Consider the following 26,329-nt stretch of genomic DNA (forward strand, 5'->3'; position numbering starts at 1 on the left):
GCAAAACAGCCCCGTGCCACGCAGGGAGGAGGCAGGGGCTCGGCCGCCACGGGCCACGTGCCCCCGCTGCGGCCAGCTCCTCCCCGCACTCGCCGGCCCGGCATAAAAGCGCTGCCCTGGGCCAGCGCTGGCATCCACCGCTCCTGCCTCGCTCTGCTCAGCAAAAGGGTAGGTGGGTGCCTGTGGGTCTCTGCCTGCTGGGGCGGGGGCCGGCGCGGCCAGGAGAGCTCTGAGGGCAGCGGGCGTGCTGGCGGCGGCAGCCGCGCATGGCCAGGGCGGGCTGAGCTGCGGCGGGAGCAGGAAGGAGCCCCGTGGCTGGGACCCGCGGAGCCGGGCCCGGCACGGCACAGGCTCTCCGGGAGGGCCTGCGTGCCCTCCGTGTGCGGAGAGCAGGGCGCTGACGCGGGCTGGCTGGGCAAAGGGCAACGAGGGGCGGGCAGCGCGGGCAAGGCGGTGGCTCTGGCCCCTCCATCTCCAGGGCAGCCCTGAGAACAGGGCACTGCTCGGCCGGGGGCATCTCCTCCTCGCTCATGACGCCTCTCCTCGGGGCCGTGTCTTTCAGGCTCAGCTCTCTCGCACCAAGATGTCTTGCTACGACCTGTGCCCACCGAAACCCAGCAGCGTCGCCGTCCCCCAGCCCATCGCTGAGAGCTGCAACGAGCTGTGCGCCCGCCAGTGCCCCGACTCGACGGCCTTCATCCAGCCGCCCCCCGTCGTCGTCACCTTCCCCGGCCCCATCCTCAGCTCCTTCCCCCAGCAAGCCGTGGTGGGCTCCTCCGGAGCACCCGCCTTTGGGGGCTCCCTGGGGCTGGGGGGGCCTCTACGGCGCCGGGGCCACGCTGGGCTCGGGGGGCCTCTGCACCTTTGGCAGACCCTACGCCTCTCCCGCCTGCAGCCCCTGCGCCGTGCCCCGCTACAGCAGGAAGCTGTGGGACACCTGTGGGCCCTGCTAGAGCCAGCCCCGGAGCCCCCACAGTCCCTGGGCCACCTCTGCCTCACGCCTCCTCTCCTTTCTGCCCTCCCTTCCCTCTCTCCGGGCCGCCTCTCCTCCTCGCTCCCGCCCGTGCCCACATGCGCAACTCCACCGTCAGCCCACGGGGCGCTTGCTTCTCTCTGCAACCACCACCGCCTGGGAGAAGCCTGAAGGAACACCTCTCCTGACGCCCACAGGGACAACCCGCGCCTGCCTCTGCCTCATGTGCCTTTCCCGCGCCGCAATAAAACAAGCCTGCACCCAAGGCCTCCCTCTCTGCCTTTCCTTTCAAAGCCCAGCAGCCGGGGCTGCAGGGTTCCCTCGCCCGGCGCGTGCCCGACGCCAGCCGGGCCAGGGAAGTCTCTCAGCCCCCGCAGAGCCAGGCTGAGCTGCCTCTGGCGACACCCCACAGCCCTGGCAGCTCTGCCCACGCACGGTCCCGCCGCCCAGCTCCAAGGGGCCTGCCTGAACGCAGCCGGCTCCCCTGCCTGCAGGACACGCAGCCCTGGGGCGGCGGCAGACCTCCAGGCTCCTTGCTCGGGAGCGCGGCCGCCACGGGGGCTCCGAGCCACCCAGGGGCCATGCCTGCCGCGCCTCCAGCCCCTCTCTGTCTCCTTGCCTCGCCTGCAGGCCCTGGGGGAGAAAGCACAGGGGACGCTGCCCCTTTCTCTCCCCTAGCCGTTTCCCTTCCCCTCCTTCTCTTCCCTCCTCTTCTTTCTCTTGCCCTCCTGATGATTCTCCCCCAGCCCCTTGCCCTTCTCTTCCCTCTTCTTAGCCCCTTCCTCCTCCCCCTCCCTCTTCTCCCTCGCCTGCCCTTTCCCCTTCCCCTTCTCACCCCCAGCGCAGGCCAACACACACGCTGCTCCTCGCTTCTCTGCCGCAGACACAACCGCACACCAGTTACAGCCTGGTTATTGGCGGCAGGAGCCTTTGGAGGGCATCTGCTCCTGCTGCCGCCTCAGGCGAGGTCACCCAGGGCCGGCTGCCCGGCACCATCTCCACGCGCCTTTTGCACCTCTCCAAGGACGGAGACGCCACAACCTCCCGCGCCAACCTGGGCCAGTGCTCAGTCACCCTCACGGTCAAAAAAGCCTTTTGGGAAGGCGAGGTGGAGCCTGCGGGGCTTCAAGCTGCTGCCCATTGCCTCTTCTCCTGGCACTGGGCAACTCTGAAAAGAGCCCGGCTCCATCGGCTTGACGCCTTCCCTTCAGGCATGTGTGCACGTCGAGGAGACTCCCCTGAGCCTCCTCGATGCCAGCAGGGACAGTGCCATCTCTCTCAGGCTCTCCCCAGAGGAGACACGCTCTCTGCCCCTTCATCATTTTTGTGCTTTAGCCCCACATGGCAACTGAACGCCACAGAGCGGCTCGCTCGCTCGCTCGCTCCACCCCGGTGGGGGAAGTGAGAAAACGCGTGGCTTGAGATAAAGACGCTTTAAGAGGTCAGGCAAAAGCTGCGCACGCAAGCAAAGCAAAGGAAGGAATTCGCCCGCTGCTTCCCATCGGCAGGCGGCTGTTCAGCCATCTCCAGGAAGGCAGGGCCCCATCACGCCTAACGCTTACTTGGGAAGACCAGCGCCATCGCTCCCAACGTCCCCCCCTTCCTTCTTCTTCCCCCAGCTTCCTATTGCTGAGCACGACGTCACACGGTAGGGAAGACGCCTTTGCGCTATGCCTCGCCAATGCTGAGCGCAGGGCAAGGATCCCCTCCCTCCGCCTGCCGGCCACGCTCCTCCGCACGCAGCCCCAGGACACCGCTGGCCACCTTTGCCCCCTTTGCACGTTGCCCGCTCACGCGCACCTTGGTGCCCCCCAGCACCCCAAGGGCCTTTCCTGACGAGCTGCTCTCCAGCCATCGCCGGCCATTTCCCAGGCACGGGGTTTAACGCTGGCTCCTGCCCAGCCTCCTCTGTGCAGGTGCCCGCGGACGCTGCCGTGCTTCTGTGGAGCTGAGGGACCTGGCGGAGCTGGTGCCGCTCCCGGGCTGAGGAGGCCAGGCGAAGGAGCACTGCCAGCGCCTGTCCTCCTCTCTGCCCTTTCCCCAGCTCTGCTGTAAGCCCCACCTTTTTCAAAGGCTCTCCCTGCCCTGCCCGCTGCCTGCATCCTCCCCGCTCCCAACACCGCCCAGCCTCGCCTCGCCTCGCCTCGCCTCGCCTCGCCTGGGCATCTCAGGACCACCCTTTGCCCTCCCACAGCTGCCCGGCACACGCCCCCAGGGTCTCCCCAGCTTGGCACAAGGAGGGAGGGAGGGAGGGAGGCACCAGGTGCATGCAGGAACTCTTTATTGCGCCCAGAGGGGAAAGAGAGACTGTCAGAGAGACGGTGAGCAAGACCCAGAGAGGCTGCTTGCCACATCTTGCGGGAGGCAGGGGGATCTTCTCCAGAGCGCGGCTTCTCGCTCGGGATGCGCCCTTGGTGCGGCGTTAGAGAGGCCGAGGATGTGGCCCTGCAGCCCCGGCAGGGCCTTCCAGGTCCACCTCCTGCCCTGTGCAAGAGCTGGGAAGAGAGGGGAGGAGCGCAGAGGGCAGGAGCAGAGGGCAGGCAAGGGCCGAGGGTGTGCGGCACTGCCAGCTGCCCAGGCGTTGGCTGGGGCTGGGGATGCTGAGCACTCCTCGGTGCCTGGTGCCCGCCAGCTCAGCCCTGCGTGGGCGGTGGTGCTGGCGCTTGGGCCGGGGGCAGCGCCTGGGGCTGGGCTGGCTCTAGCAGGGCCCACAGGTGTCCCACAGCTTCCTGCTGTAGCGGGGCACGGCGCAGGGGCTGCAGGCGGGAGAGGCGTAGGGTCTGCCAAAGGTGCAGAGGCCCCCCGAGCCCAGCGTGGCCCCGGCGCCGTAGAGGCCCCCCAGCCCCAGGGAGCCCCCAAAGGCGGGTGCTCCGGAGGAGCCCACCACGGCTTGCTGGGGGAAGGAGCTGAGGATGGGGCCGGGGAAGGTGACGACGACGGGGGGCGGCTGGATGAAGGCCGTCGAGTCGGGGCACTGGCGGGCGCACAGCTCGTTGCAGCTCTCAGCGATGGGCTGGGGGACGGCGACGCTGCTGGGTTTCGGTGGGCACAGGTCGTAGCAAGACATCTTGGCGGGGGATCGGATGGGGCTCTGCAAGAGGGCAGGCGTTGCAAGAGAGCAGCAGAGGGGTGCGCCCGAGGCGCAGGGGCCGGGGCCGGAGCAGGGGGCCAGGAGGAGAAGCGCTCGCAGACTTACCCTGTTCCCAGAGGAGAAGGCGGCCGGAGCAGTGGATGGGAGAGCCTGGCAGAGGCAGAGCTTTTATACCTGCCCCGCCATTGCTCAGCACCACCTGGGCCAATCTGCAGAGGCGGCACTCCCTGCTGCTGCTGCCGCCGCCGCCGCCGATGACAACAGGGCTGTCCGGCTCCTGCCCCTCCCTGAGTCAGCATCCCCTCGCCACACCAGCACATGCCGCTTCCCAGGCTTTCCTCCCCTTTCTGCTTCGTGGGCTAAAGGAGAGCAGGCATCTCCCCCAGCAACGGGGCTGCAGCGACGCCTGCGAGGGCCTGGCGGGGCCGGGGCAGGGCTGGCAGCGGCCCGTGCCGCGTGCGCCCAGCTGGGGAGCCGTGCTGCTTGCACCATGCGCCTGGGCGAAGAGCACGCGTGGTTTTTCTCCCCCACACTTGCAGAGGTCGATGGCCAGCGCTTGCAGCAGATGGAGGCTGGCTCCGCTGGGCTGGCGAGTGATGCATCGTGCTGAGCAGGCAGTGCCCGAGAGGAGTGCCTTTGATTTGGCATTTTGTAACCTCGTGCCTCTGTAGATAATAGCCGCTCGGCGTACGTCCCGTGGTCGCTGGCGTGCGGGAGGCCTTTGCAAGGCCAGCGCCAGGCCCCCTGGTCTTCCGTGTGGCTCTGCAAAGGCGGCGCGAGGCTGCCCCGAGACCAAGCCCTTGGGCAAGAGCTGTGGCACGCAGGGCGCTTGCAGTCAGCCCTTGTCACGCTGCGTGCCCTCTTACGCACCGAGATAATGAAAAGAGAGCGGGGCTAATTTGGCCCATTAGGTGGCAGCTGGCAAGCGCCCGAGCGGGGTAATTGCCGGGGCTGATAGAGCGGGTTGGAGCTGCTGAGGAAGCGGCGTCAGCAAAACAGCCCCGTGCCACGCAGGGAGGAGGCAGGGGCTCGGCCGCCACGGGCCACGTGCCCCCGCTGCGGCCAGCTCCTCCCCGCACTCGCCGGCCCGGCATAAAAGCGCTGCCCTGGGCCAGCGCTGGCATCCACCGCTCCTGCCTCGCTCTGCTCAGCAAAAGGGTAGGTGGGTGCCTGTGGGTCTCTGCCTGCTGGGGCGGGGGCCGGCGCGGCCAGGAGAGCTCTGAGGGCAGCGGGCGTGCTGGCGGCGGCAGCCGCGCATGGCCAGGGCGGGCTGAGCTGCGGCGGGAGCAGGAAGGAGCCCCGTGGCTGGGACCCGCGGAGCCGGGCCCGGCACGGCACAGGCTCTCCGGGAGGGCCTGCGTGCCCTCCGTGTGCGGAGAGCAGGGCGCTGACGCGGGCTGGCTGGGCAAAGGGCAACGAGGGGCGGGCAGCGCGGGCAAGGCGGTGGCTCTGGCCCCTCCATCTCCAGGGCAGCCCTGAGAACAGGGCACTGCTCGGCCGGGGGCATCTCCTCCTCGCTCATGACGCCTCTCCTCGGGGCCGTGTCTTTCAGGCTCAGCTCTCTCGCACCAAGATGTCTTGCTACGACCTGTGCCCACCGAAACCCAGCAGCGTCGCCGTCCCCCAGCCCATCGCTGAGAGCTGCAACGAGCTGTGCGCCCGCCAGTGCCCCGACTCGACGGCCTTCATCCAGCCGCCCCCCGTCGTCGTCACCTTCCCCGGCCCCATCCTCAGCTCCTTCCCCCAGCAAGCCGTGGTGGGCTCCTCCGGAGCACCCGCCTTTGGGGGCTCCCTGGGGCTGGGGGGCCTCTACGGCGCCGGGGCCACGCTGGGCTCGGGGGGCCTCTGCACCTTTGGCAGACCCTACGCCTCTCCCGCCTGCAGCCCCTGCGCCGTGCCCCGCTACAGCAGGAAGCTGTGGGACACCTGTGGGCCCTGCTAGAGCCAGCCCCGGAGCCCCCACAGTCCCTGGGCCACCTCTGCCTCACGCCTCCTCTCCTTTCTGCCCTCCCTTCCCTCTCTCCGGGCCGCCTCTCCTCCTCGCTCCCGCCCGTGCCCACATGCGCAACTCCACCGTCAGCCCACGGGGCGCTTGCTTCTCTCTGCAACCACCACCGCCTGGGAGAAGCCTGAAGGAACACCTCTCCTGACGCCCACAGGGACAACCCGCGCCTGCCTCTGCCTCATGTGCCTTTCCCGCGCCGCAATAAAACAAGCCTGCACCCAAGGCCTCCCTCTCTGCCTTTCCTTTCAAAGCCCAGCAGCCGGGGCTGCAGGGTTCCCTCGCCCGGCGCGTGCCCGACGCCAGCCGGGCCAGGGAAGTCTCTCAGCCCCCGCAGAGCCAGGCTGAGCTGCCTCTGGCGACACCCCACAGCCCTGGCAGCTCTGCCCACGCACGGTCCCGCCGCCCAGCTCCAAGGGGCCTGCCTGAACGCAGCCGGCTCCCCTGCCTGCAGGACACGCAGCCCTGGGGCGGCGGCAGACCTCCAGGCTCCTTGCTCGGGAGCGCGGCCGCCGGGGAAGGGCGGGGGTCCAAAGCAAACACAGATAATTTTTTGCTTATTGGTACTCAAGATGACCCATCCCATAACATTATTTTACCCCTTACTCTTTTACGTGTAAGATTAATTAACTTGAGATTTGTGCCATTCAATTTTCTTGGATTCGCCCTGTCTTTTGGAGAAGTAGTGACATGTTGGCAGTAAGAAGGAAGTTGGATGTGCTCTTCCCCTTGTTTTTACAGGTTCTGCTTATATTACCAGTCTTCTCTGGTATTCTGTATTTACAACGGATTCACTCAAGAGCATGCAGTCTCCCTATACCTTACCATCACCTATTTGGGGCTACTCAGAGAATTTTTCCTCTTCTGTCATTTCTTTCTGATTATAGCCTGTGTTACACCAGATCTTTTCTCCGCAGTCAGCAGGTGCATGGCTTTGCACTGCGTTACTGAAAATCATACCATTGCTGTTACTCCCATCAGTTAAGCCATCTCACTTTTCCAGTCTTAATGTTTGATTCCCTCCTGTTTAATGCCATTCAGCTTTATGTTATCAGCACATAAAACAGAGTGCTCCCAAATTATGTGCCAATGCCATTAAAGCAAACAAACAATTAGAGGATTTCTGACACTGATCCTTGAGTAAGCAATGCAACAAACTCCCTCCATTCCTATAACTCCCATATAACATTAGACACTGACAAAAAGGGTATCTCTATGTACTATTTTGCAATCAGACATGAGTTCATCCTGAACAGGCATCCAGCCCAAACAGAAGCTACGTAATCATGTTAGCCAGGTTCTAATAGCCCTCACCAATCTTGTTATCTTGGGCTAGGCACTTGCTGTCTGACACAATACACATCTAATTGGGTGCTGGCTGGTACCTGCCTGACACTGCCTTATTGAGAGAACAAGTAGAAGAGTTGGCAGTTGGAGCTCAGGCGTTCAGCTGTGATCATGTATGATTTATACTGAAGTACCTCTCAGAGGCTGTGCACAAGAGCAAGGATCCTTGTGTTGAGCAGAAGATAAACAGAGAGGAAACCGGACATCTGGGTTTTGTAAAGCTGTCCCAGGACCTGCCCTGGGCTGAACTAGCTGGGAGGAAAGAGGATTTTGCTCAGCACAAGAGAGGTACCTGAGCCAAGGAGAGGCAGGGCTGGGGCAGCACAAGCCAGGAGGCTGGTTGCTGAGCTCCTGGGAATTCATGGCAGCAGTGTTCTTGCCTCAAGCCATATGAGGATGGAGAGCAGCAGCAGGCTCAGGGCGTCATTTCCTCCTGCCCAAAAGGCAAGAGCCTTTCTTCTCCACCTCAGCTGCCTGGGCTCTTCACACACCCCAGGCACTCATGGGGTAGGGGCTGGGCTCTCAAGCTGGGCCCCCCTGCAAGCTCCAGTCCCTTCCCAGACCTTTCCCAAAAAGCCCAGGGCCATGAGGGCAGGCAGCGTTGGGACAGGGAGGATGAAGCAGGCAGAGAGGGGAGGACCTGTCAGTGAAGGGCTTTGTTTTGTCAAAATATTCACAGTAAGTATTTGTTAATCAGTAAAAATAAAATAGTATTTTCTTAAAATAAAAGCAAGATTTGAGTGCCATAGACTAATTTTCATTTCAACTTGTTACTACTTACAGCACACAGCCATCTGACATATCCAGTTACAGTTGGGGGGGAGCAGGGAACATTTAATTACCTGTTAAAATCAGGCTTGGTATTCCATGACACTGACAGGGGGCTGAGATCAAGAAATTGTACATTCACACATGGAGCTTTTCTTTGAAAGAGTCTCAGTAAAGTAATAGGTAAATCCTCTGTAACGCATTAGTTCATATTCTTTTTACTTCACCCATCTGACTTACAGACTCAGCCAAAACTTTCCTGAGGCAACTGTTATCACAGCAGTGATTAACAGAAAAAGGAAGAGGTAGCGCTTGATCTTTGCTCATCAGATACCTATCTTAAAAATTGTTTCCCATTGTTTACCTTCCTCCTATTGTTCCTTTTCAGAATATGCTTTGACAGAACTTCAGGCCATGTTTTTTTACGTTGTCTTTGAACACAGTTTGATGATTTCTAGTACATCATCTGGGAAGATGTACAATTAAAAGGAATTTCAGCACTAAATTAACTAGTGAAAAAAATTGAACTAACTACTGGAAGTCTGACAACTAGAATAATTAGTGTAGGCGAGACAATAATTTCAGCTCAGTAGCAATGAAAGACTGGGCAGATAGGTTTCTTCGCAGCAGGACTGTGAGTGGCCAGGGCTGTGGGGTCTCCGCAAAGGCAGCTCAGCCTGGTCCTGCTGGGGCCAAGACACTGCCCTGGCCTGGCTGGCAGGGGGCCCATGCAGGGCAAGGGAGCCCTGCAGCCCGTGCAGGGCTTTGGAAGGAAAGGCAGAGAGGCCAGTGTTGGATGCAGGCTTGTTTTATTGCAAGTGCAGGAAAGCACCCACTGGAGGAAGACACATATGGCAGAGGCAGGCAGGTTGTCCCCCCGGGCTTCAGGAGAGGGGTTCCATCAGGCTTCTCCCAGGAGGTGGCAGTTTCAGGGAGAAGCAAGTGTCCTCTGGGAAAATGGGAGTTACACATTTGGCCACTGGCAGGGGCAAGGAAGAGGAGGTAAAACAAATGAAGGAGGAAATGAGAAGCGTAATTTATGGAGATATTTTGACTCCTGTATTAAGTGGAAGCCTTTGATGCTCTGCCCCTTACTCAGGAGCTCAGTTGAGGGTCAAGATTGTATCTCTCAGTTGCCATCATTCTTTAGTCAAGGGATATTTCTGCAGGATTTAGCAGGGCCCACAGCTGCCACGGCTGTACCTGCTGTACCAGGAGGAGTAAGGGCTGCAAGAGCCAGAACCATAGGGTCTACCATAGCCATACAGGCCCCTGTAACCCAGGGAGCCCCCATAGCCATACAGACCCCCACAGCCCAGGGAGGAGCCCCCATAGCCATACAGACCCCCATAGCCCAGGGAGCCATAGCCCCCATAGCCATACAGACCCCCATAGCCCAGGGAGCCATAGCCCCCATAGCCATACAGACCCCCATAGCCCAGGGAGGAGCCCCCATAGCCCAGGGAACCCCCATAGCCCCCAAGGACGGGTGCTCCAGAGGATCCCACAACCGAATCCTGGGGGAAGGAGCTGAGGATGGGGCCGGGGAAGGTGACAACAACCGGGGGTGGCTGGATCACAGTCGTGGAGTCGGGGCACTGACGGACACATGGCTCATTCCCACTGCCAGCGAGGGGCTGGGGGCGGTTGATGCCACCAATGGCAGTGGAGCACAGGTCGTAGCAAGACATCTTGCAGGATGGAGGTCAATCTACAAGAGCCGATTTTACCAAGTACAAGACATCATTTACATATATAAAACTGCTATAGAGTTTGCTGCCTTTCCTTAGACAAGATGCTTTGAAATATACCAATTTACCCATGTCTATCAGAAATGAAAATTGAAGCAGACCAAAATTATTTGCCCAGCTGCTTTGGCAAGTCAGTGGATCAGCAAGGACTGGGACTCCAAGAATGGAGCGTGTTGTTATGCATGATTTCATGACTCCAACTCTTCATTCCCACTGATCTCTTTTGTGCTGAGCCTTATGAGAGCAGGGATTATAAGTCATTGTCTATTCAGATTTTCTCAATTACCTGTTTGATGAGACCATTACAAGGGAATTGCCAAGATTACTGTGCCCAGTTTCCAAACATTGAATCAGAGCACTGAGATATTTATGACTAGCTTAACAACAGTGTTTTGATTCTGGGGTCTGAACTCTTTTGAAAAAAAATCTCAGCCCAATCAGCTTGCCCCCAGTAACATGAAAAACCCACTGCTTCACCTGTCAGCTCCTTAAACTCCCTCCATGACCCCTTTTTCTCTTAATTAAATAAATTCCTTACAGAGTATTTTCAACAGCTCTCAATTCCTCTCTGTGTCCTACTTTGTCTAAGCCAGTGCCTGATATCTGATAGTATTCATGCCCATTTATCTTGAATTAACGTAAAAGCACCTTGAGTGATCTGTAATAGAATAAACTGGAGATAATGGAAGGTCTGCTTCTAAGCTCAATGTTTCCCTGCAAACGATGAAGATTTAAACTTTTTCAAATAGTTTCCAGTTACCCATATAAACAAAGAAGAGGAATGAATATTGAACTAGTCACATCATTTCTTCAGCTGTTGGAAGCAAACTAATAATGAACTTAATTTTCTCCATATCAAGAAGCTTTCAGTTTGCTTTGAAATTAAATGCCAACCCTGAATGCAGAGAACAGCTGTCCATAACACTTTTAATTTTTGCAAGCTTTATTTTTCACCTAAAATTTTACCCACTAGTTCTTAATGGAAGAGACCATCCGAGATTAAATTTTATAGCAAAGAGCTATTCCCATAGTTTTAAAGGGCAGATTCAGACTTACCCAATTGGCTGAGAACAAGTGAGGAGAAGAGGTTGGAAGAACCCTGAGAGAAGAGAGCTTTTATACAGTTCAAGACTGCCTCAGGGATGAGAGGCTGGTTTTGTAAATGTGGTTCTAGTTAGTTGACATGGCACATTTTTTTGTATTGATAGCTCCTCAAAGTGATGAAATTGTTTTGCTTTCTGTTTTTTATTACTTGATTTCAATTATCATGTAACAAACACACTCGTTACATCACACAAGGTTCTTTCATCTAAAAGTGATGGGTGAAATTAATGCATCTTTCATCCTAAAACATGATTCATGAAATTAATACCAGTTTTCTATTCTCTTTGGAGTTGCACCCTGTAGTAAGTTGCTTATACATAGATATTATTCTTTTGCTGTCTTATATGACAATGATGCTCAGGCATTTATCAGAAATAACCTGCTGTGAGGTGTTTCTTTCAAGGTTCCTTGCGTAAGTTTTCTCTCTTCTTAAAGATAAACCACAGTCCATCATTAAATCCTCAGGAAGGCAGGCAGTATTTTTTGTGTGCTTATGTTTATTTCTGAGATGTGATACAATTCATATGGAATCCAGAGGATTCTCAATACTCTCCAAATCAAATGATATTGTGAGCATTCCCAAACACACAGCGGCAGATGTTCAGAACAGCCTTATGTTTTATCTGACCCTCAAACTAAATCTTAAAGCTGAATTTAGTTCTGAAAGGAGAGTTTGTTGGGTTTTTTTGCTCAGGATGGAAAGCTCAAAATAATCAAAGTGTACATTGAATTAATATCTAAATTTGTGATTTACTGAGATAGCTATGTGTTTTTGTAACAGGTATATAGAAGAAACACCAAATTTAACTGTATTTAAAAAAAAAAAAAGCCTTTCTTTTTTGAATGGAAAAAGAGAGACCTGTGAAGTGAGATTTCAGAGTAACAGACTAAGCCACAGTCTAATAGCATTAACAACTCAATAGATTCATCCCAGAATATGCAATTCATACTCATGTCCCATCTGCTCATCTTTTATGTTTTATATCTGCCCTTCTTCTGGCATGTCTGCAGGTACATTGAACAGGCTCCTTTTGGCTGTTCAAAACTGCTAAGACCTCCTGATTAAATCAAAGACCATTCACAGGTGTTAAAGGATTTCTGTAGCTCCTATTTCACTTGCATATCCAATAGAGAAAAGCAGCATTTTAGACATCAAAGTGTCTAAAGTGTCATCAAAGTGACATCAAAAACTGGACAGATTCCCAGTGCATATCTGAATTCATAAGCAGTCAGGGATACTCAAAACTTTCAGCTCAGTTTGATCCACAAGTTTGTAGGGTACATTTTCCTGAAGTTTCCTTTAATTTCTAGCTTGCTCCTCCAGAGTCCTTGATCCTGGTCTACAACTGATCTTGCAGCTAACCCCATCACTGATGGCATCTTCAGTGTAGAGCAGTTATGAGGTGGGAAAAGCAAATGCTGGCTTTTGCTGAGGTTTCTTTCTTTGTTTATGCCATTATTGTAATACCATATCATTATCGTGGTTATCATAATCATCAACATGTTTATCTTCAGACCACGTATTATTTCTAAATTATGAGCTTTTCCAAATCTGGAGATACATATGGAGATTTCCTGAGCTATAATACTGAAAAAAAAGCCATCTCAGTTTTACAAGAACATTCCAAGGGATTTTCAAATACCTCATGAACAGCCATTACTAGCTTGTACATACTGTGTCATAATTATATAAAAAGTATGCCTGGATGCATACACCCCACTATTATGAGAGATTATCACATTAAAATAGGTAAGGTAAGGTCACCTGGGTCTTTCCCGTAATCAGTTCATTGTTTATAACATTTTTTGGACCTTCCTTTCTTTGACTTTAAAAATAAAATCTATCTTCTTTTTTATTTAAACATACTTTGGTCCCGAAACAGAAATCTGCTTATGTTTGCTGAACTATTAGTCAAAAGAAAAACCAACCAACCAAAAAACCACAACCCGGGTACAATGGGGTCTGTCTTCGTTGTGCCAGGGCTAGAATCCCTTTCAGTAGTCATGCCTTATTGCCCGATTTACTTGCTTCTCCTAATCCTGTGTTCCTAGGTACATCTCTCTAACACATAACAATAGGAGAAAACATGATAAAATATAAAGCAAAGCAAAGCTTCATGAAAAAACTCAGAAAAATCAGTTTCCATAGACTTGTGACTGCCAGCTGAAATATTTCTCTGTACCCAGGACTGAAAGACAACTCATAGAGAACTATCCAAAAACCATTAAAAGATGCTCCTGATTATTGTGTTTGCCGTCTATTGAGTAGCTGGAGGTAGAAGTGCTAAGCCTGCAGAAAGAATGTTTTCACCCTTGTTATTTGCCTCCAGTTTTCTTTTGAGATCCTAAAAAAATTTCCATTTTGTCTCCAAGTATACTGTTGATTACAGTAAAAGACCTGTAACCAGACAAAAGGACTGTCATCTGAATTATGCAAGACTCTTAAATAAATCAAGTCAGCTTACTTCCTCCCCCTAATGTTAAAGACAACAAGGGAATAATAAAAAAATAATTCCACACATAAAGTCTGGAGATAATAGAGAGGTCCGTGGTGGAGTGTGCATGTCACGCTATGTGTGGGTTTGAAGTGCCTGCAACGCACAAGCAATAAGCAAAAACAATTTCAGCACTTTGAGGAACTGCGTGTCCTACAGTTTGGGGTTGGTACGTAATTAGGCATCCCATGCATGAGATCGTAATGTCCTCCAGGCAATCGACGGAGCTGTATAAAAGCACTCTGCATTAAGTCTTTCTATCCACTTCTCTTGCCTTACTTGCCTTAGTGAATTGGGTAAGTTGGATTTCTCTCAAACTTTGCTAAACTTAACTTGCTGTCAAGAACTCTTGATTTTAACTTAGGACCAAGTCCTCTTCAGTTACTGCCATGCTGCCAGTGCTCTGTAGACTCTTTGCTGCTGGAAATAATGTTTGGTTTCTCATTTGTTACCAGGCCCTGTAAAGATAGGCTCCAGAAGAAGGGTATATCAAGCAGCTTTGAATCCAAAACTGGTAACATTTTAGAGCTTTAAAGACTTATTTGACTATTTTAGGAGATAAAGAATAGTTCATATGCATGGTTGTATATAGCTGCATTTAGCAGAGTTCTGGTGAGTTTATAGTATGAAATATCAAACTTATTAAGTAGAAACCATCAATTAATAGTCATGCAATATATCAAAATTAGTTCATCTGGAAATACCAAATAGACAATTGAAAAGTACATGATTTTGTCATACTAAAGTCAAAACTAGCCCCAGATTACAGTGCTAGGAAGAATAGTAATAGAAAATATGTTTACTTCCCAGATTTATTACTGATAACCTGTTGGACTGCTTCATTGTAACACAATGTTTGGTATTTCTTTAATGTTAACATAAATGACCATGTTTTACAGACTGACTTCCAACCCTGCAAGATGTCTTGCTACGACCTGTGCTCCACTGCCATTGGTGGCATCAACCGCCCCCAGCCCCTCGCTGGCAGTGGGAATGAGCCATGTGTCCGTCAGTGCCCTGACTCCACGACTGTGATCCAGCCACCCCCGGTTGTTGTCACCTTCCCCGGCCCCATCCTCAGCTCCTTCCCCCAGGATTCGGTTGTGGGATCCTCTGGAGCACCCGTCCTTGGGGGCTATGGGGGTTCCCTGGGCTATGGCTCCCTGGGCTATGGGGGTCTGTATGGCTCCCTGGGCTATGGGGGTCTGTATGGCTATGGGGGCTCCTCCCTGGGCTGTGGGGGTCTGTATGGCTATGGGGGCTCCCTGGGTTACAGGGGCCTGTATGGCTATGGTAGACCCTATGGTTCTGGCTCTTGCAGCCCTTACTCCTCCCGGTACAGCAGGTACAGCCGTGGCAGCTGTGGGCCCTGCTAAATCCTGCAGAAATATCCCAAGTGAGATATAACCAACAAATGATGTGTGATGGTTTCACAGCTAAAGGTTCAGGCAAACGCCCACTGCTTTGTTCCAAGACTGCAGAGCTGTATCCCTTCAGCCCCTTTTGAATTTCTCTTAACTTCTACTTTCAGTTTCTGCCCTAATGCTTCTCCTGCAACATTTCCATATTGCCTGGGGTAAAGACATAACAAAGTCGCTCAAAATGGTTCCTGTTTGTTCAAATCAACAGCTAAGACTCAGGAAGGAAAAAAAAAAGAACCAACACCAAAAACCAACAAGAAACAATCAATCATATGTGAATGTATCCCTGACTGGAGAACAGTTTCGTACTTCTTGGAGACTGAAAATGTATTCCTTTTCTCACTATCATTAAAAGTTTATTGCATCAATGTTGCCATGTGCTGGTGGTTTTTACCCTTGATATTTGTCTTGGCAGAAGTCTAACATGTGCAGCTGTCAGTAACAATCTAAACTATGTAGATGAATGATCTGCCCCCAAAAAATCAGGGATTTCAAATGCACAAAAGTGGTGTGAAGCCCTCAGCATGGAAGGAACTATTGTCCTGCCCTCCCCATCTTTCAGATAAAGATTCTTGACGCTTTTGAAGAATTTGGCTTCTTGGTTGTACATCTACTGGTTACAGATTAGTAGTAGTAGAGAAAGGAAACAGTAGATTACTAATTTTAAACTCTTTCCTGAAAACATTAGACTTGAGTAAGAATCTCTTCCAGCAAGTCTTTGATTCATCTCTCTGAACTTCAGGTTCTCACTCAAATACTTAAACTCTGTCATTAGTCTCTGCAGAAAGTTGAATTAATTTTCTGTCAAGTCCTTAAAGAAAGAAACTTTTCTGGGCCATACAATGGAATTGTATGGTAATGGTCTCTCTGTATAGTCATGAAGTCTAAGGTATGGGAGGGCTTTTTGATGCAAAACCAGCTACTCTATACAGCTACCCCAAGGGCTAATTCATCTATACCAGCAAGAACAGCTGGAACAGAGAGAACAGAGTTATAGTGCCTAGAAAGATGAAAGGTAGAAAAAGTCACAACCCTGTATACATATCCCCAACACTGTTGTGTTTCCAAATCCCTCCTGCATGGGAAGTCCTCACAACAGAAACCCCCATTTTCAGCAGCTCTGACTTTCAGTCTCTCCTGTGATATTCCTCATCTAAAAGGTATATTAGACATCCTACCCACCTCTAAAGTGCTCTTTTCCCTGTTGCAGCTCCTCCAATCTTCTCACTCTCAGCAGCTCCATGCCAATACCCTTCACTGCTTGCTCCCCACCTCTCTAAATCCCTTCTGACTCAGGAGCATCCCTCCCACCTGAGGCCCTCATCTGCCATCATTTTGCCCATAATCTGCTTTGAATCCAGCCTCAGCTGAGCCGCCAGCTCTGTTCCTGCGATGACAGCAAAAACATTCAAGTGGCTCATTAGGGAATGGAGATTTAGTGTGGCTTCTTTCTAAACATAATGTTATTATTGTAACCCAGGCCAGCTGGGGAGGGAGGATTCTTGCTCCCAAATGCTTGCACTGAGTGCAACAAAGGGTGACTGACTTCACTGGTAGCTGGGCCATTTCAGCTGTGTTTTTGAAGTCTGAGCCTCATCCTATGTAAGGATGTGAGTTTTCCCCATCTACAGAGAGGAGAGTTGTATATCCATAGGAGAAGAAATTAAAACTTAAAGTTGATTTGTTTGATGCAGAATAGAATCACTTTAATGAGAAATGAACGTTCACAGAAAAGCATTGTAGAATATCAAGAATATGCATCAGAGCACAGGCAATTCTCTCCATAACTGTTCTTCTTCAGTTGGACAGTGAAGTGCCATTTTATAACAATATAAATTACTTGGTTTATCCCACCCATTATACACAAAGATGAAAAAAAAAGCCCAAAAGACCATGAGTAGAAGGTGAAGAAATTAAGGATGTGCTGTGTGCTCCCAGCTCCACTGCAGTAGGGTGGCAGTGATCAGGACTTCACATCATCTCCTTTGGGACCACTGCTGTGGATCAAGATTGTATCTCTCAGTTGCCGTCATTCTTTAGTCAAGGGATATTTCTGCAGGATTTAGCAGGGCCCACAGCTGCCACGGCTGTACCTGCTGTACCAGGAGGAGTAAGGGCTGCAAGAGCCAGAACCATAGGGTCTACCATAGCCATACAGGCCCCTGTAACCCAGGGAGCCCCCATAGCCATACAGACCCCCACAGCCCAGGGAGCCATAGCCCCCATAGCCATACAGACCCCCATAGCCCAGGGAGCCATAGCCCCCATAGCCCAGGGAACCCCCATAGCCCCCAAGGACAGGTGCTCCAGAGGATCCCACAACCGAATCCTGGGGGAAGGAGCTGAGGATGGGGCCAGGGAAGGTGACGACGACGGGGGGCGGCTGGATCACAGTCGTGGAGTCGGGGCACTGGCGGACGCAGGGCTCGTTGCAGCTGTCAGCGAGGGGCTGGGGGCGGTAGACGCCACAGGCAGAGGTGGAGCACAGGTCGTAGCAAGACATCTTGCAGGGGTGGAGGTAAGCTGCAACACACGCTGATGATTAGACTGAGTAGAAGACAAAGACTTCAAAGTTCAACAGTTTACATTAAAATGATGAGGCAAGTATAGGATTTTGAGGAAATAAATTGATTTCCCCCTTTGCAATCATAATCCTCTTTTTTTCCAAAAGCAGATTTTCAAAAATTCTCTAAAAAACATCTACACATACAAAGGCATATGGGAAACATTTTGCCTAGCTCTGAAAGCATTGTACCTCACAAATATCCTGTGAAGAAATTATATGTATTTCTACACATTAAACTGAAAACTGAGAAGCAAAACCAGAGAAAGCAAAGTGACTTTGTCAAAGGTCATTTGATGAGTCAGTAGGAAAACTTGGATTTGGGTTCAGCAGGTTTACGTGAGATGTAGTTTATATATAACTTAATTACAGTAGCTTCTTCCTTCCACTCATCCCAATTTTGTTGAGAGTTGTAGAAACAACAGATTACGGGGTTGTCACTGCCCAGATTGCTCAGGAAGCCATTTGACAAGACAATAAAGGACAGATGGTAGTGTTATGATCCCAGTTCCCACCTATACAGCCACTGTATGGATACAGCCTAGACAGTTTCAGTATAAATCAGCGTTTCAGTCCCTAATGTCTTTCAAAAAACTCATTTCAAATTATTATCCCCAGGACAAACCAGGACTCCTTGGCAAACCCAAGAATTCAGCCTATATTCTTTCCTCTAAACTCAGTTATTTCCTCCAAGGGTGATTTTATTCTTCTCCACTCACTATGTCCTGCAAGTCCTTAGCAGGGTTCTGAGGAAGAATATGAAAGAAAGAAAGAAAGTAAAGGACAGCCAGAAGATTTGCTGTACCAGAACAACACACACAACTTTCTCAGATGCACCACATGTTCATCTCAGGTTGCATGAATGGCTGCCGTGGTGACACCCTTATTAAACGCTGAACCTCATAACATGCAAACTTTGGAATAAGTTAAATGCATTGAAGTGAGGGTAGTGCTATGCATGTCCCAGTGTTCCTGACACTGAGAATTCCGCTGTGCCCCATGCACCAAATACGCGTATCTGCCACCCCAAAGCTAGCATTAGAATCTCTGTCCCAAGGCAGCACAGATACATTCAGCAGTATGGATGGTGGACATCAACTGAAGTTGAAACCAGCAAGAAAAAGATACACTGAAATCAATAGAGAAGAATCAGACTTACCCAAGTCACCACGAAGTCCAGGGAAGTGTTTGGAAGACCTATGAGAGAGAAGAGCTTTTATATTGGAGCAGCTGGAGGGACAAGATCAACATTGGTTGCCCGCCCCAATTTCAAACACGTGTAACCCATCAAGATGATGAAATTGTGTTCATTATTGGAGCTTATGAGTCCTTTCAAATTTGTTTGTAATAGGACCTAAACATTACTTTAGATTATAGAGAATTCTTTCATCTTGTGACTTGTGGGGAAAAATTAATACCTGGTTTTATTCCAGTCACTTCCTTGAAATTACAACAGAAACTATTAAGCTAGTTCCACTTGTATTAACTTAACACCGGGACAGCGTCTCATGGGTTTATCAGAATTACAAACTGCTGTTGTTGACAGGATTTTTGTTTAAGTACATATAATTCACATTACAACCTACCAGGACAGAAGTTAAAGACTGTCAGTGTGATACGCAGGAAGGCTGGGGGTGGTTTCTGCATGTTCAGCTTCCGCACTCGCAGGCTGGGGAGGCAGCGAGTCGATGGTGTTTTTCAGTAGTATTTGACACTGCCTGTAATAGGACAATTCAGCTCCGAAGAGCAGCAGCAACCCCAGGGACCTGCAACATGTCCTTCATTCTCTAAATAAGGCTTATGTGGAAACGGAAATCTAGCTTTGAGCAGAAAAAATGTGAAATCCTTAGTTTTGGAGCACTGGGAACTCTTTTCATGAAGATATGAGCTGAATAATTTTCTCCATCCATCAGTCACTTAAACAGTTGTACTCTCTTACAAAAATGTGTGGGGATAAGTCTGCACAACTTGACATAGGAGATGGAGAGGAAGCCTTTATCTTCCTGTGGCTTGTTTGTGTTTTTTAAGAGATAAACATTGAATGCATTTCAGAAGTTAACTAAAGCCACAGAGGGATTGGAGATCCCAAAGAGAATTTTTCCAGGTATTATTGGTTTGATGTTGTCGGTGCAAAGATGGTACTTGAGAATATGCAATAGGCCTGAGGAAACCTAATCTTTTTCAGTACAAACGGATACTCTGGTGCAAAAATTGAAATGTGACAGAAATGCTTTGGATTATTGACTTTGGTTCTCAGGAATTCATGACCTCCTGTAACACACTATTGTTGCTGCAAGCCATAAATCCAGAACAGGCCTGAGCTGGCAGTTTCTGCAAGCAGGGAACAATTATGAACTTGGAATGCACCATGCAAAACAAAGGCTGGTTCTTCCCTTGTTTACAGATGTGTTATTTTAATCCTGAAGACTCTATGCCATAAATTATCTCTAAATTATGAGGTGGATTTCTCAGCCTTTGAGGTGGTTAGATATTTTTTTGGATGATAGTATTTCCAAGCTTCCAGGGAGCAAGTCTTTTCAAATGCTGCAAAATGTCCACTAATGGGTTGAGAATGCATTCTTGAAATTAGATTAAAGGCATGTACCTGGATTTAGGTGCCTAGCAATTATGGAATGACATCACATTAAAATACGTAAGTCAAGGTATTTGTGTCCTTGGTATAATCAGTTCATGGCTGAATACTGGAGATTTGTGCATCTTCAAGTTTTTTCAGTATAGAAGTATAGAATGAAATATAAACTCTTAAATAAAATGCAGCATTTCATAAGCTGTATAATCAGTGTATCTTTATCATTTTCAGTTGCACCATAGAAACAGAGGATTTAATTATTTTCTCAAGATGTTACAATTCTATCAATGATCAGCCTTTATCCATGTAAATGACTTCTCTGTCTCTGTCGTGGCGTATCTCCAGACTGCTTTAGCAAGTTGCCACCAGTCATGTTTCATTTAATTTCATTTCTCAGTAGTCTTCAATATTGCCTGATCTGAAGGTGGACCTAAAAATGGATCCCTGAAGGCTTTGTATAGGGAGACAGAAAACTGGAAAATGCGGGTGACAAATGCTTCACAAAGAAAGTGCCTTGCAATCTTGAGAACAGAAAAGGTAAGTATTAGTTTGCCTCTAGACTCCAACCTGGGTTGAAAAACAGTGAGAGAGACCTGCTAGAAAAATATTAGTATTTTAAAAGGATGTTTTATCTCTGCCCTCTGCTTTAAATCTCATTGGTCGTCTTCCATGGTTGTAGAAAGATGGTCCGAAGGACTTGCCAGTGTTTGAGAAAAGGACAGGGAGAGTAATCCACGGCTGAATGCACCAGAAAGAAAGCAAGAGGTATTTCCCCAAGTCCCTTGTTCATTAGATGAGGCCAGCATTATGTTCAGGAGCAAAAGCCAAAAAACCAGAAAACCATTTAAGGACCACAGGACGTTTTCTATAGCTTCCTTTGGGTGCAGTATTGGTCTCACGTTAAGTAGCTGAGAAGGCAAATGATAAAGATAAAAATGATGACCCCAAAACTGCTGTAATGAACTCCATTTTATCTTACAGCCTGGATTTAATGGAAAAATCTGTGCACATCAGGTGACCACAGCCACACAGAGAGCAGCTGGGTTTTGCCATTAATAATGGAGAAGCTGAGGAAGAGCATTAGTATAATTCTTGCTGTAACGCCAAGGAAGTGAATGGAATGATAACAGGAAAGAATATGACATGTAACCATTTGAGATGAAAGAGGCCTCTGTGATGAAATGCACCTATCATATTTCATGAGACTTCGAACCAACAAATAAATAGTCAGCAAAACTTTGAGGACCTACGTGTCATATTAGTTTTGGGTTTGCCCCAATTATGCACATGCACAAATTGCACCTTAAGTGATCCCCATGATCTAGGGAACTGTATAAAAGCTCTCCCAACTCAGGGCTCATCATTCCACCTGGCTTGCTTTATTCACCTCCGTGAAAAGGGTAAGTATCATTCTACGTGATCTCTTTCTTAAAATTCGAGTATCTCTCTTCTGCCAGTTTTAAATAAGGTCGGAATCATCTGTAAGTATTCTAAGATACTTAATATTGTTGGCTTATTTTGCCATGAATTTATTTTTCTTATTTGGTGTTGGACATCCCATGTATTTGGGTTTAAAATGGTAAAACTAGGTTTTTCAAAAATTATTGTTCCCTGTTAATATGAACTTGAGCTATCAAAGCAGCTTTCAAAACAACAGTAGAAGACTTGTTAATCACTAGGAATTTTTTAAGGATTTTGCATGCAAGTTTTTGATATGTGTCTATGTATATGTATGTATTTGTTGAGGAAACAAGCTTAACTAAAAAGAATATAGAAGTATTGTCTAAAGAAATATTGGAAAATAGAGATGAAACTAGGAAATCCTAATCTGCCCTTTACATCGTCCTTGCTTTGAGCAGGGAGTTGGACGAGATGACCTCCAGAAGTCTCTTCTAATCTAGTATTTTTTTGGTTCTAGTGGGGGAAAAAATTGTTTACAGGTGGTACCGATTCCTTGTCCTTCCATGGGCTTTCTTTTAGGTTGGATCAGATCTTATAGTGACAACCTTTCTGAAGAGCTCAGATCCCAGCATACCTATCTGCAGTAGAAATCTAGCCCTAGTTACCTGAGTGTACCAGTTTCCCATCTGGGAAATCAGACAAATAATCTTTTCACCCACCCTGTGACTCTCAAGCTACTTTGCAAGCACTTCAGGGCAGGGAATGCCTTATATAATCCATGCTTATAACAGGTTCAGGAAACCAGCAGCATGATTTTAGCTATTGATTCTGGAAGCATGCTACAAGTCAATATGCCAGAGTTGTTCTTCCAGCTACCCATTAATTTACCACATGAACTTTGCTGGTTGTCAGGTTACACTGCTTTGTATTTGCTAGTAGAAAACAAACATGAAATGACCTTTTAGACACAGACATTCTGTGAGTGGCTGCAAAGTATAGTGGAAGTCATTTCCAAAGTAAAGTGCTGGATAATATTTTTGCAGTGTTTGACAGTGGGATAGAACAAAGAACTACTTCTTAAAGGGAACCAAGTATACGAAATTAGGAATGAGACCATAGAGGAGGTGACTGCTCAGTGTGCAATCTGGACAACACTGATTACAAGAGGGGGAGATGTCTCATGAAAAATACGGAAGAGAAGGAAGGACAATCAAGACCTGAAAGATAAAGCCATTATTCTAGTCCATGTGTGCAACTTTCAGATTCTTCTTCCCACTGAATTTGTGCCTTTCCTTTACTCATCAGTGTGTGTTGCAGCTTACCTTCACCCCTGCAAGATGTCTTGCTACGACCTGTGCTCCACCTCTGCCTGCGGCGTCTACCGCCCCCAGCCCCTCGCTGACAGCTGCAACGAGCCCTGCGTCCGCCAGTGCCCCGACTCCACGACTGTGATCCAGCCGCCCCCCGTCGTCGTCACCTTCCCTGGCCCCATCCTCAGCTCCTTCCCCCAGGATTCGGTTGTGGGATCCTCTGGAGCACCCGTCCTTGGGGGCTATGGGGGTTCCCTGGGCTATGGGGGCTATGGCTCCCTGGGCTATGGGGGTCTGTATGGCTATGGGGGCTATGGCTCCCTGGGCTATGGGGGTCTGTATGGCTATGGGGGCTCCTCCCTGGGCTGTGGGGGTCTGTATGGCTATGGGGGCTCCCTGGGTTACAGGGGCCTGTATGGCTATGGTAGACCCTATGGTTCTGGCTCTTGCAGCCCTTACTCCTCCTGGTACAGCAGGTACAGCCGTGGCAGCTGTGGGCCCTGCTAAACACAACAGGAAAATCCACTGAATAATGTACAAGTGAAAAACAAAAGGCAGATTCACCAGTGAGCAGATGAGTGACAGCTTTGTGAAAGCACTCACAAATCCTGTTCAGTCCAGTGCCTTCTGCATGCTCCGCACCTCTCCTATTTTTCCTTTGAATTCTTTCCTGCTATCTTCATGGGTTCAACTCCTTATCTTCTACTTTATCGTACTTGTGACGGAATGCAGTGAGACATTTAACAGCGTCTTTCAAAATGCATTTGACTCTGACATCTTGGATATACATTCTTGATATTGCAATATATTTTTGTTCTTTTCATTCTCATTAAAATTCTGTTGCATCATTTAAAACAGGTGTGTTGTGGTTTTGTGTTCTCAACCATTCTGAATTTGCCAGCTTTTCTGGATAAAGCTGCCTGTTGTACATATGGCTGTAATAATATTGTGCAAACTCTGCCCACATAGTGGAAGTCTCCATGAGGAGCCCTCACTAGGCCTGTTTCACCACTGAATTGCAACAACATGGTCACAACATGCTGGCCATAGAAGAACAGCAGCCTTCTCTACACATTACTTTATTAGAATCCTCATTCATGAGTTTGAGCGATAATTCTTTGAACTACAAGTGACTGTTCACACTCTGAAAGTTAAGCTCTTCCTTATTCCACTGCAGACTTCTTATCCAATGTCATACAAATAATTTCCCCACCACAGCTCTTAATGGAGGATTGGCAACAGTATTAAATGAATTTCAGATTCTGTGTTTCTCTAGCACAGACCAGCCTAGATCTAGGCTATTAAATTGTCTCACTCTCTAAAATTCTGGCTGTGTGCAGATGACACTTCTTCAAAACCACAATAAAAACCATGTGCATAATTTCACAGCATACCTGATTGAGTTCCTGGGTTTGGGACTTCTTTGGTTCTGTTTAAGTTATGCATATATTAAATATAAATAGAATTTGTGTAAATATTATATAGGTAGCCTAAAACCAAACAAAAATACAGCACCATACATGGCATATCTTTTTAGGTTATCAGTAAAGCATGTAACCATCTCCTCATTCAAGCAGATGCTTATCTTGCAAGATAGTTTTCTTTATGTGGTTCAGCTGCCAAAAGATCTTAGGCTACATATTTTACTACAGTAAGAAGCATGGCTAAGCATAATGTAACAGTGTTCAGAGAACACCTGACCAGAAACTGAAGGCAGAATGTGAAGAAAGAAAGGCAAGAGCTGCTGTACATGCCCAGATCCACTCTCTGTAACAGGACAGTGCATACAGCATACTTCTCAGCACTCATTACCTAAAAGTCAGCTATAAATCTGCCTTTTATTTGGTTTTATTTAGCTGTCTCTAATAATTTGAATAGCTCTTCCAGCAAGACCCACAGCTTCCACAGTGGATTCCGGTATCAAAACAACAGCCAGAAGGGATGTTCTACTTGCTGCCAGGACCTGAAAATCTATAAGAAAGTCTGTTGTGGTAAAGACTACCATAATAAAAGCTCCAGTAACAAAAGAAGCCCTTAAGTATGGGTGCTAACAGAGATCCCGCTACGCTGTCCTGAAGGAACTAAGCATCTGGAATGGCAAGGTGATGGCAATGGATGGTGGCTGAGCCACTGCCCTCGGGCCAGGGCAGTCAGCTCCTTGCAGCTATTGGTGCTGGTGCACATGGTGACACAAATTGCCCAGCTGGAAACATGACTAAGTCTAAGCGTAACATAGCACAAATTCCCCTGGAACAGGAAGAAAAGCTTAGATCTCATGGAAATGGGAAAGGCACAGCAGTCTGGATCCTCTGCAACACTAATTTAGTTTCAGATCCAACCTACCTAATTGTAGCTACCCCACCAAGATCTACTTGCTGCTGTTGATGTAATTCCTCAAATTTGTATAAGCCCTGTAAGAAAAATGATTTTTAAGTGGTAGTTAATCATTACTTAGTGGAAACACAGGAATATGGAAGGTCACATGTTTCCTCAGACAAATGGTTGCTCTTATCCTATACCTTGTCTCTGATAAAAGTCAGTTCCACATCATCTGAAATTTACTGCAAAAATCCTGATGCTGTGCGTTATTGAATTAACTGTCCAAAGGCTTACCTGGTTCCTAACACCCCGAAGGCTCTTTTTACTGTGAGTAAGGAAGCTTTGCTTACATCTCTTTCAAGCTTTGGCTTTCTTCCATACAAACTAATTTGAAACAGCACCTGGAGGACCAAGTAATTAACTATGAAGAGGACATATCCTTTGTTAAACATGGCTGTGACTGAGGCCTTTGTGGTGCAGGAGTACAGAGCAGTTTGTAGGACCACAGTCTGGTGGTTTGGTATTTGTTTAGCAGATTATAACTCTGGGATTTGAACTAGTGGAGAGCTGACAGCTCCTGTACAATCTATTGTGGAAAATACCAGCGTAGCCCCTAAAACCTGCATATAACATTGCCTCCTCATAAATGAAAAAAGAGGAATAATTTAAATTTACAGAACAGTTTGATATCTAGAAAATAGCTGTCTCTGGGAAGAAGGCAGCAAGAGAAGTAAATACAAGGCAGTTTTCAGGAGGGACTTTTTATATATTTCCTCAAACTGCCTGAAGAACCTGAGACTCCCATTAACACCGGCCCACATTTATCACACATGGTTCACCTCAAAATGATGAAACAGTTTTGCTCAACATTTATGTTTATTAGTTGATTCAAATTCTCACGCTGCATGAAATGCAAATCACAAAACAAGTATTTCTTTCATCTTAGCACTTAATTGGCAAGATTCATTCCTGGTAACATTCCATTAAATACATTAGAATGACAGGAGGAGTTATGCTGGCTTCATTTATTTACTTCTTCTTTTATTGGTTGACATAATGATGGTGGCTCAAATGTTAATCATAATTGCCATCTGCTTTCATATGCAGGTTTTCTTTCCATCCTTCCTTACCCATGCTAGATAAAGTATAATTGATACCAAACATGGTGTCTTTCTTGTGAAATCAGCAAGCCTT

The 26,329-nt window shown here is 48.8% G+C and overlaps 6 protein-coding genes and 1 pseudogene across 6 annotated transcripts; 4 read left to right on the top strand and 3 right to left on the bottom strand.

Annotated features, from left to right (window-relative positions):
• Window positions 1-583: 583 nt before the first annotated feature.
• On the top strand, window positions 584-953 carry LOC142595717 (feather keratin 3-like; annotated as a pseudogene).
• Window positions 954-3,671: 2,718 nt separating this feature from the next.
• Window positions 3,672-4,040, bottom strand: LOC142595697 (feather keratin 3-like). Its single transcript, XM_075724483.1, has one exon. The coding sequence runs from the start codon at window positions 4,038-4,040 to the stop codon at window positions 3,672-3,674; it is 369 nt and encodes a 122-aa protein (XP_075580598.1).
• Window positions 4,041-5,161: 1,121 nt separating this feature from the next.
• On the top strand, window positions 5,162-6,006 carry LOC142595699 (feather keratin 3-like). The gene is made up of 2 exons (XM_075724485.1): window positions 5,162-5,236; window positions 5,623-6,006. The coding sequence occupies exon 2, from the start codon at window positions 5,638-5,640 to the stop codon at window positions 6,004-6,006; it is 369 nt and encodes a 122-aa protein (XP_075580600.1). The 5' UTR covers window positions 5,162-5,236; window positions 5,623-5,637.
• A 3,347-nt stretch (window positions 6,007-9,353) lies between these two features.
• On the bottom strand, window positions 9,354-9,872 carry LOC104035859 (scale keratin-like). The gene has a single exon (XM_075724533.1). The coding sequence runs from the start codon at window positions 9,870-9,872 to the stop codon at window positions 9,354-9,356; it is 519 nt and encodes a 172-aa protein (XP_075580648.1).
• Window positions 9,873-14,451: 4,579 nt separating this feature from the next.
• LOC104035860 (scale keratin) lies at window positions 14,452-14,907 on the top strand. The gene has a single exon (XM_009489284.2). It carries the CDS (start codon window positions 14,452-14,454, stop codon window positions 14,905-14,907), a length of 456 nt encoding a protein of 151 aa, XP_009487559.2.
• Window positions 14,908-17,014: 2,107 nt separating this feature from the next.
• Window positions 17,015-17,455, bottom strand: LOC104035862 (scale keratin-like). Its single transcript, XM_075724536.1, has one exon. The coding sequence runs from the start codon at window positions 17,453-17,455 to the stop codon at window positions 17,015-17,017; it is 441 nt and encodes a 146-aa protein (XP_075580651.1).
• A 5,388-nt stretch (window positions 17,456-22,843) lies between these two features.
• LOC104035863 (scale keratin) lies at window positions 22,844-23,323 on the top strand. Its single transcript, XM_075724534.1, has 2 exons — window positions 22,844-23,193; window positions 23,245-23,323. The coding sequence occupies exons 1-2, from the start codon at window positions 22,844-22,846 to the stop codon at window positions 23,321-23,323; spliced, it is 429 nt and encodes a 142-aa protein (XP_075580649.1).
• The last annotated feature ends 3,006 nt before the right edge of the window (window positions 23,324-26,329 follow it).

This window comes from Pelecanus crispus, chromosome 22 (genome assembly GCF_030463565.1).
Source record: "Pelecanus crispus isolate bPelCri1 chromosome 22, bPelCri1.pri, whole genome shotgun sequence".
Lineage (NCBI taxonomy): Eukaryota > Metazoa > Chordata > Aves > Pelecaniformes > Pelecanidae > Pelecanus > Pelecanus crispus.

What these genes read in the sequence shown, in the direction of transcription:
- LOC104035862 (XM_075724536.1), bottom strand. Translation starts at nt 17,455, where the DNA reads ATGTCTTGCTACGACCTGTGCTCCACCTCTGCCTGTGGCGTCTACCGC.
- LOC142595697 (XM_075724483.1), bottom strand. Translation starts at nt 4,040, where the DNA reads ATGTCTTGCTACGACCTGTGCCCACCGAAACCCAGCAGCGTCGCCGTC.
- LOC104035859 (XM_075724533.1), bottom strand. Translation starts at nt 9,872, where the DNA reads ATGTCTTGCTACGACCTGTGCTCCACTGCCATTGGTGGCATCAACCGC.
- LOC104035863 (XM_075724534.1), top strand. Translation starts at nt 22,844, where the DNA reads ATGTCTTGCTACGACCTGTGCTCCACCTCTGCCTGCGGCGTCTACCGC. An exon ending in TCCCTGGGCTGTGGGGGTCT is followed by an intron (nt 23,194 to 23,244) that starts GTATGGCTATGG and finishes TGGCTATGGTAG; the next exon opens with ACCCTATGGTTCTGGCTCTT.
- LOC142595699 (XM_075724485.1), top strand. Translation starts at nt 5,638, where the DNA reads ATGTCTTGCTACGACCTGTGCCCACCGAAACCCAGCAGCGTCGCCGTC.
- LOC104035860 (XM_009489284.2), top strand. Translation starts at nt 14,452, where the DNA reads ATGTCTTGCTACGACCTGTGCTCCACTGCCATTGGTGGCATCAACCGC.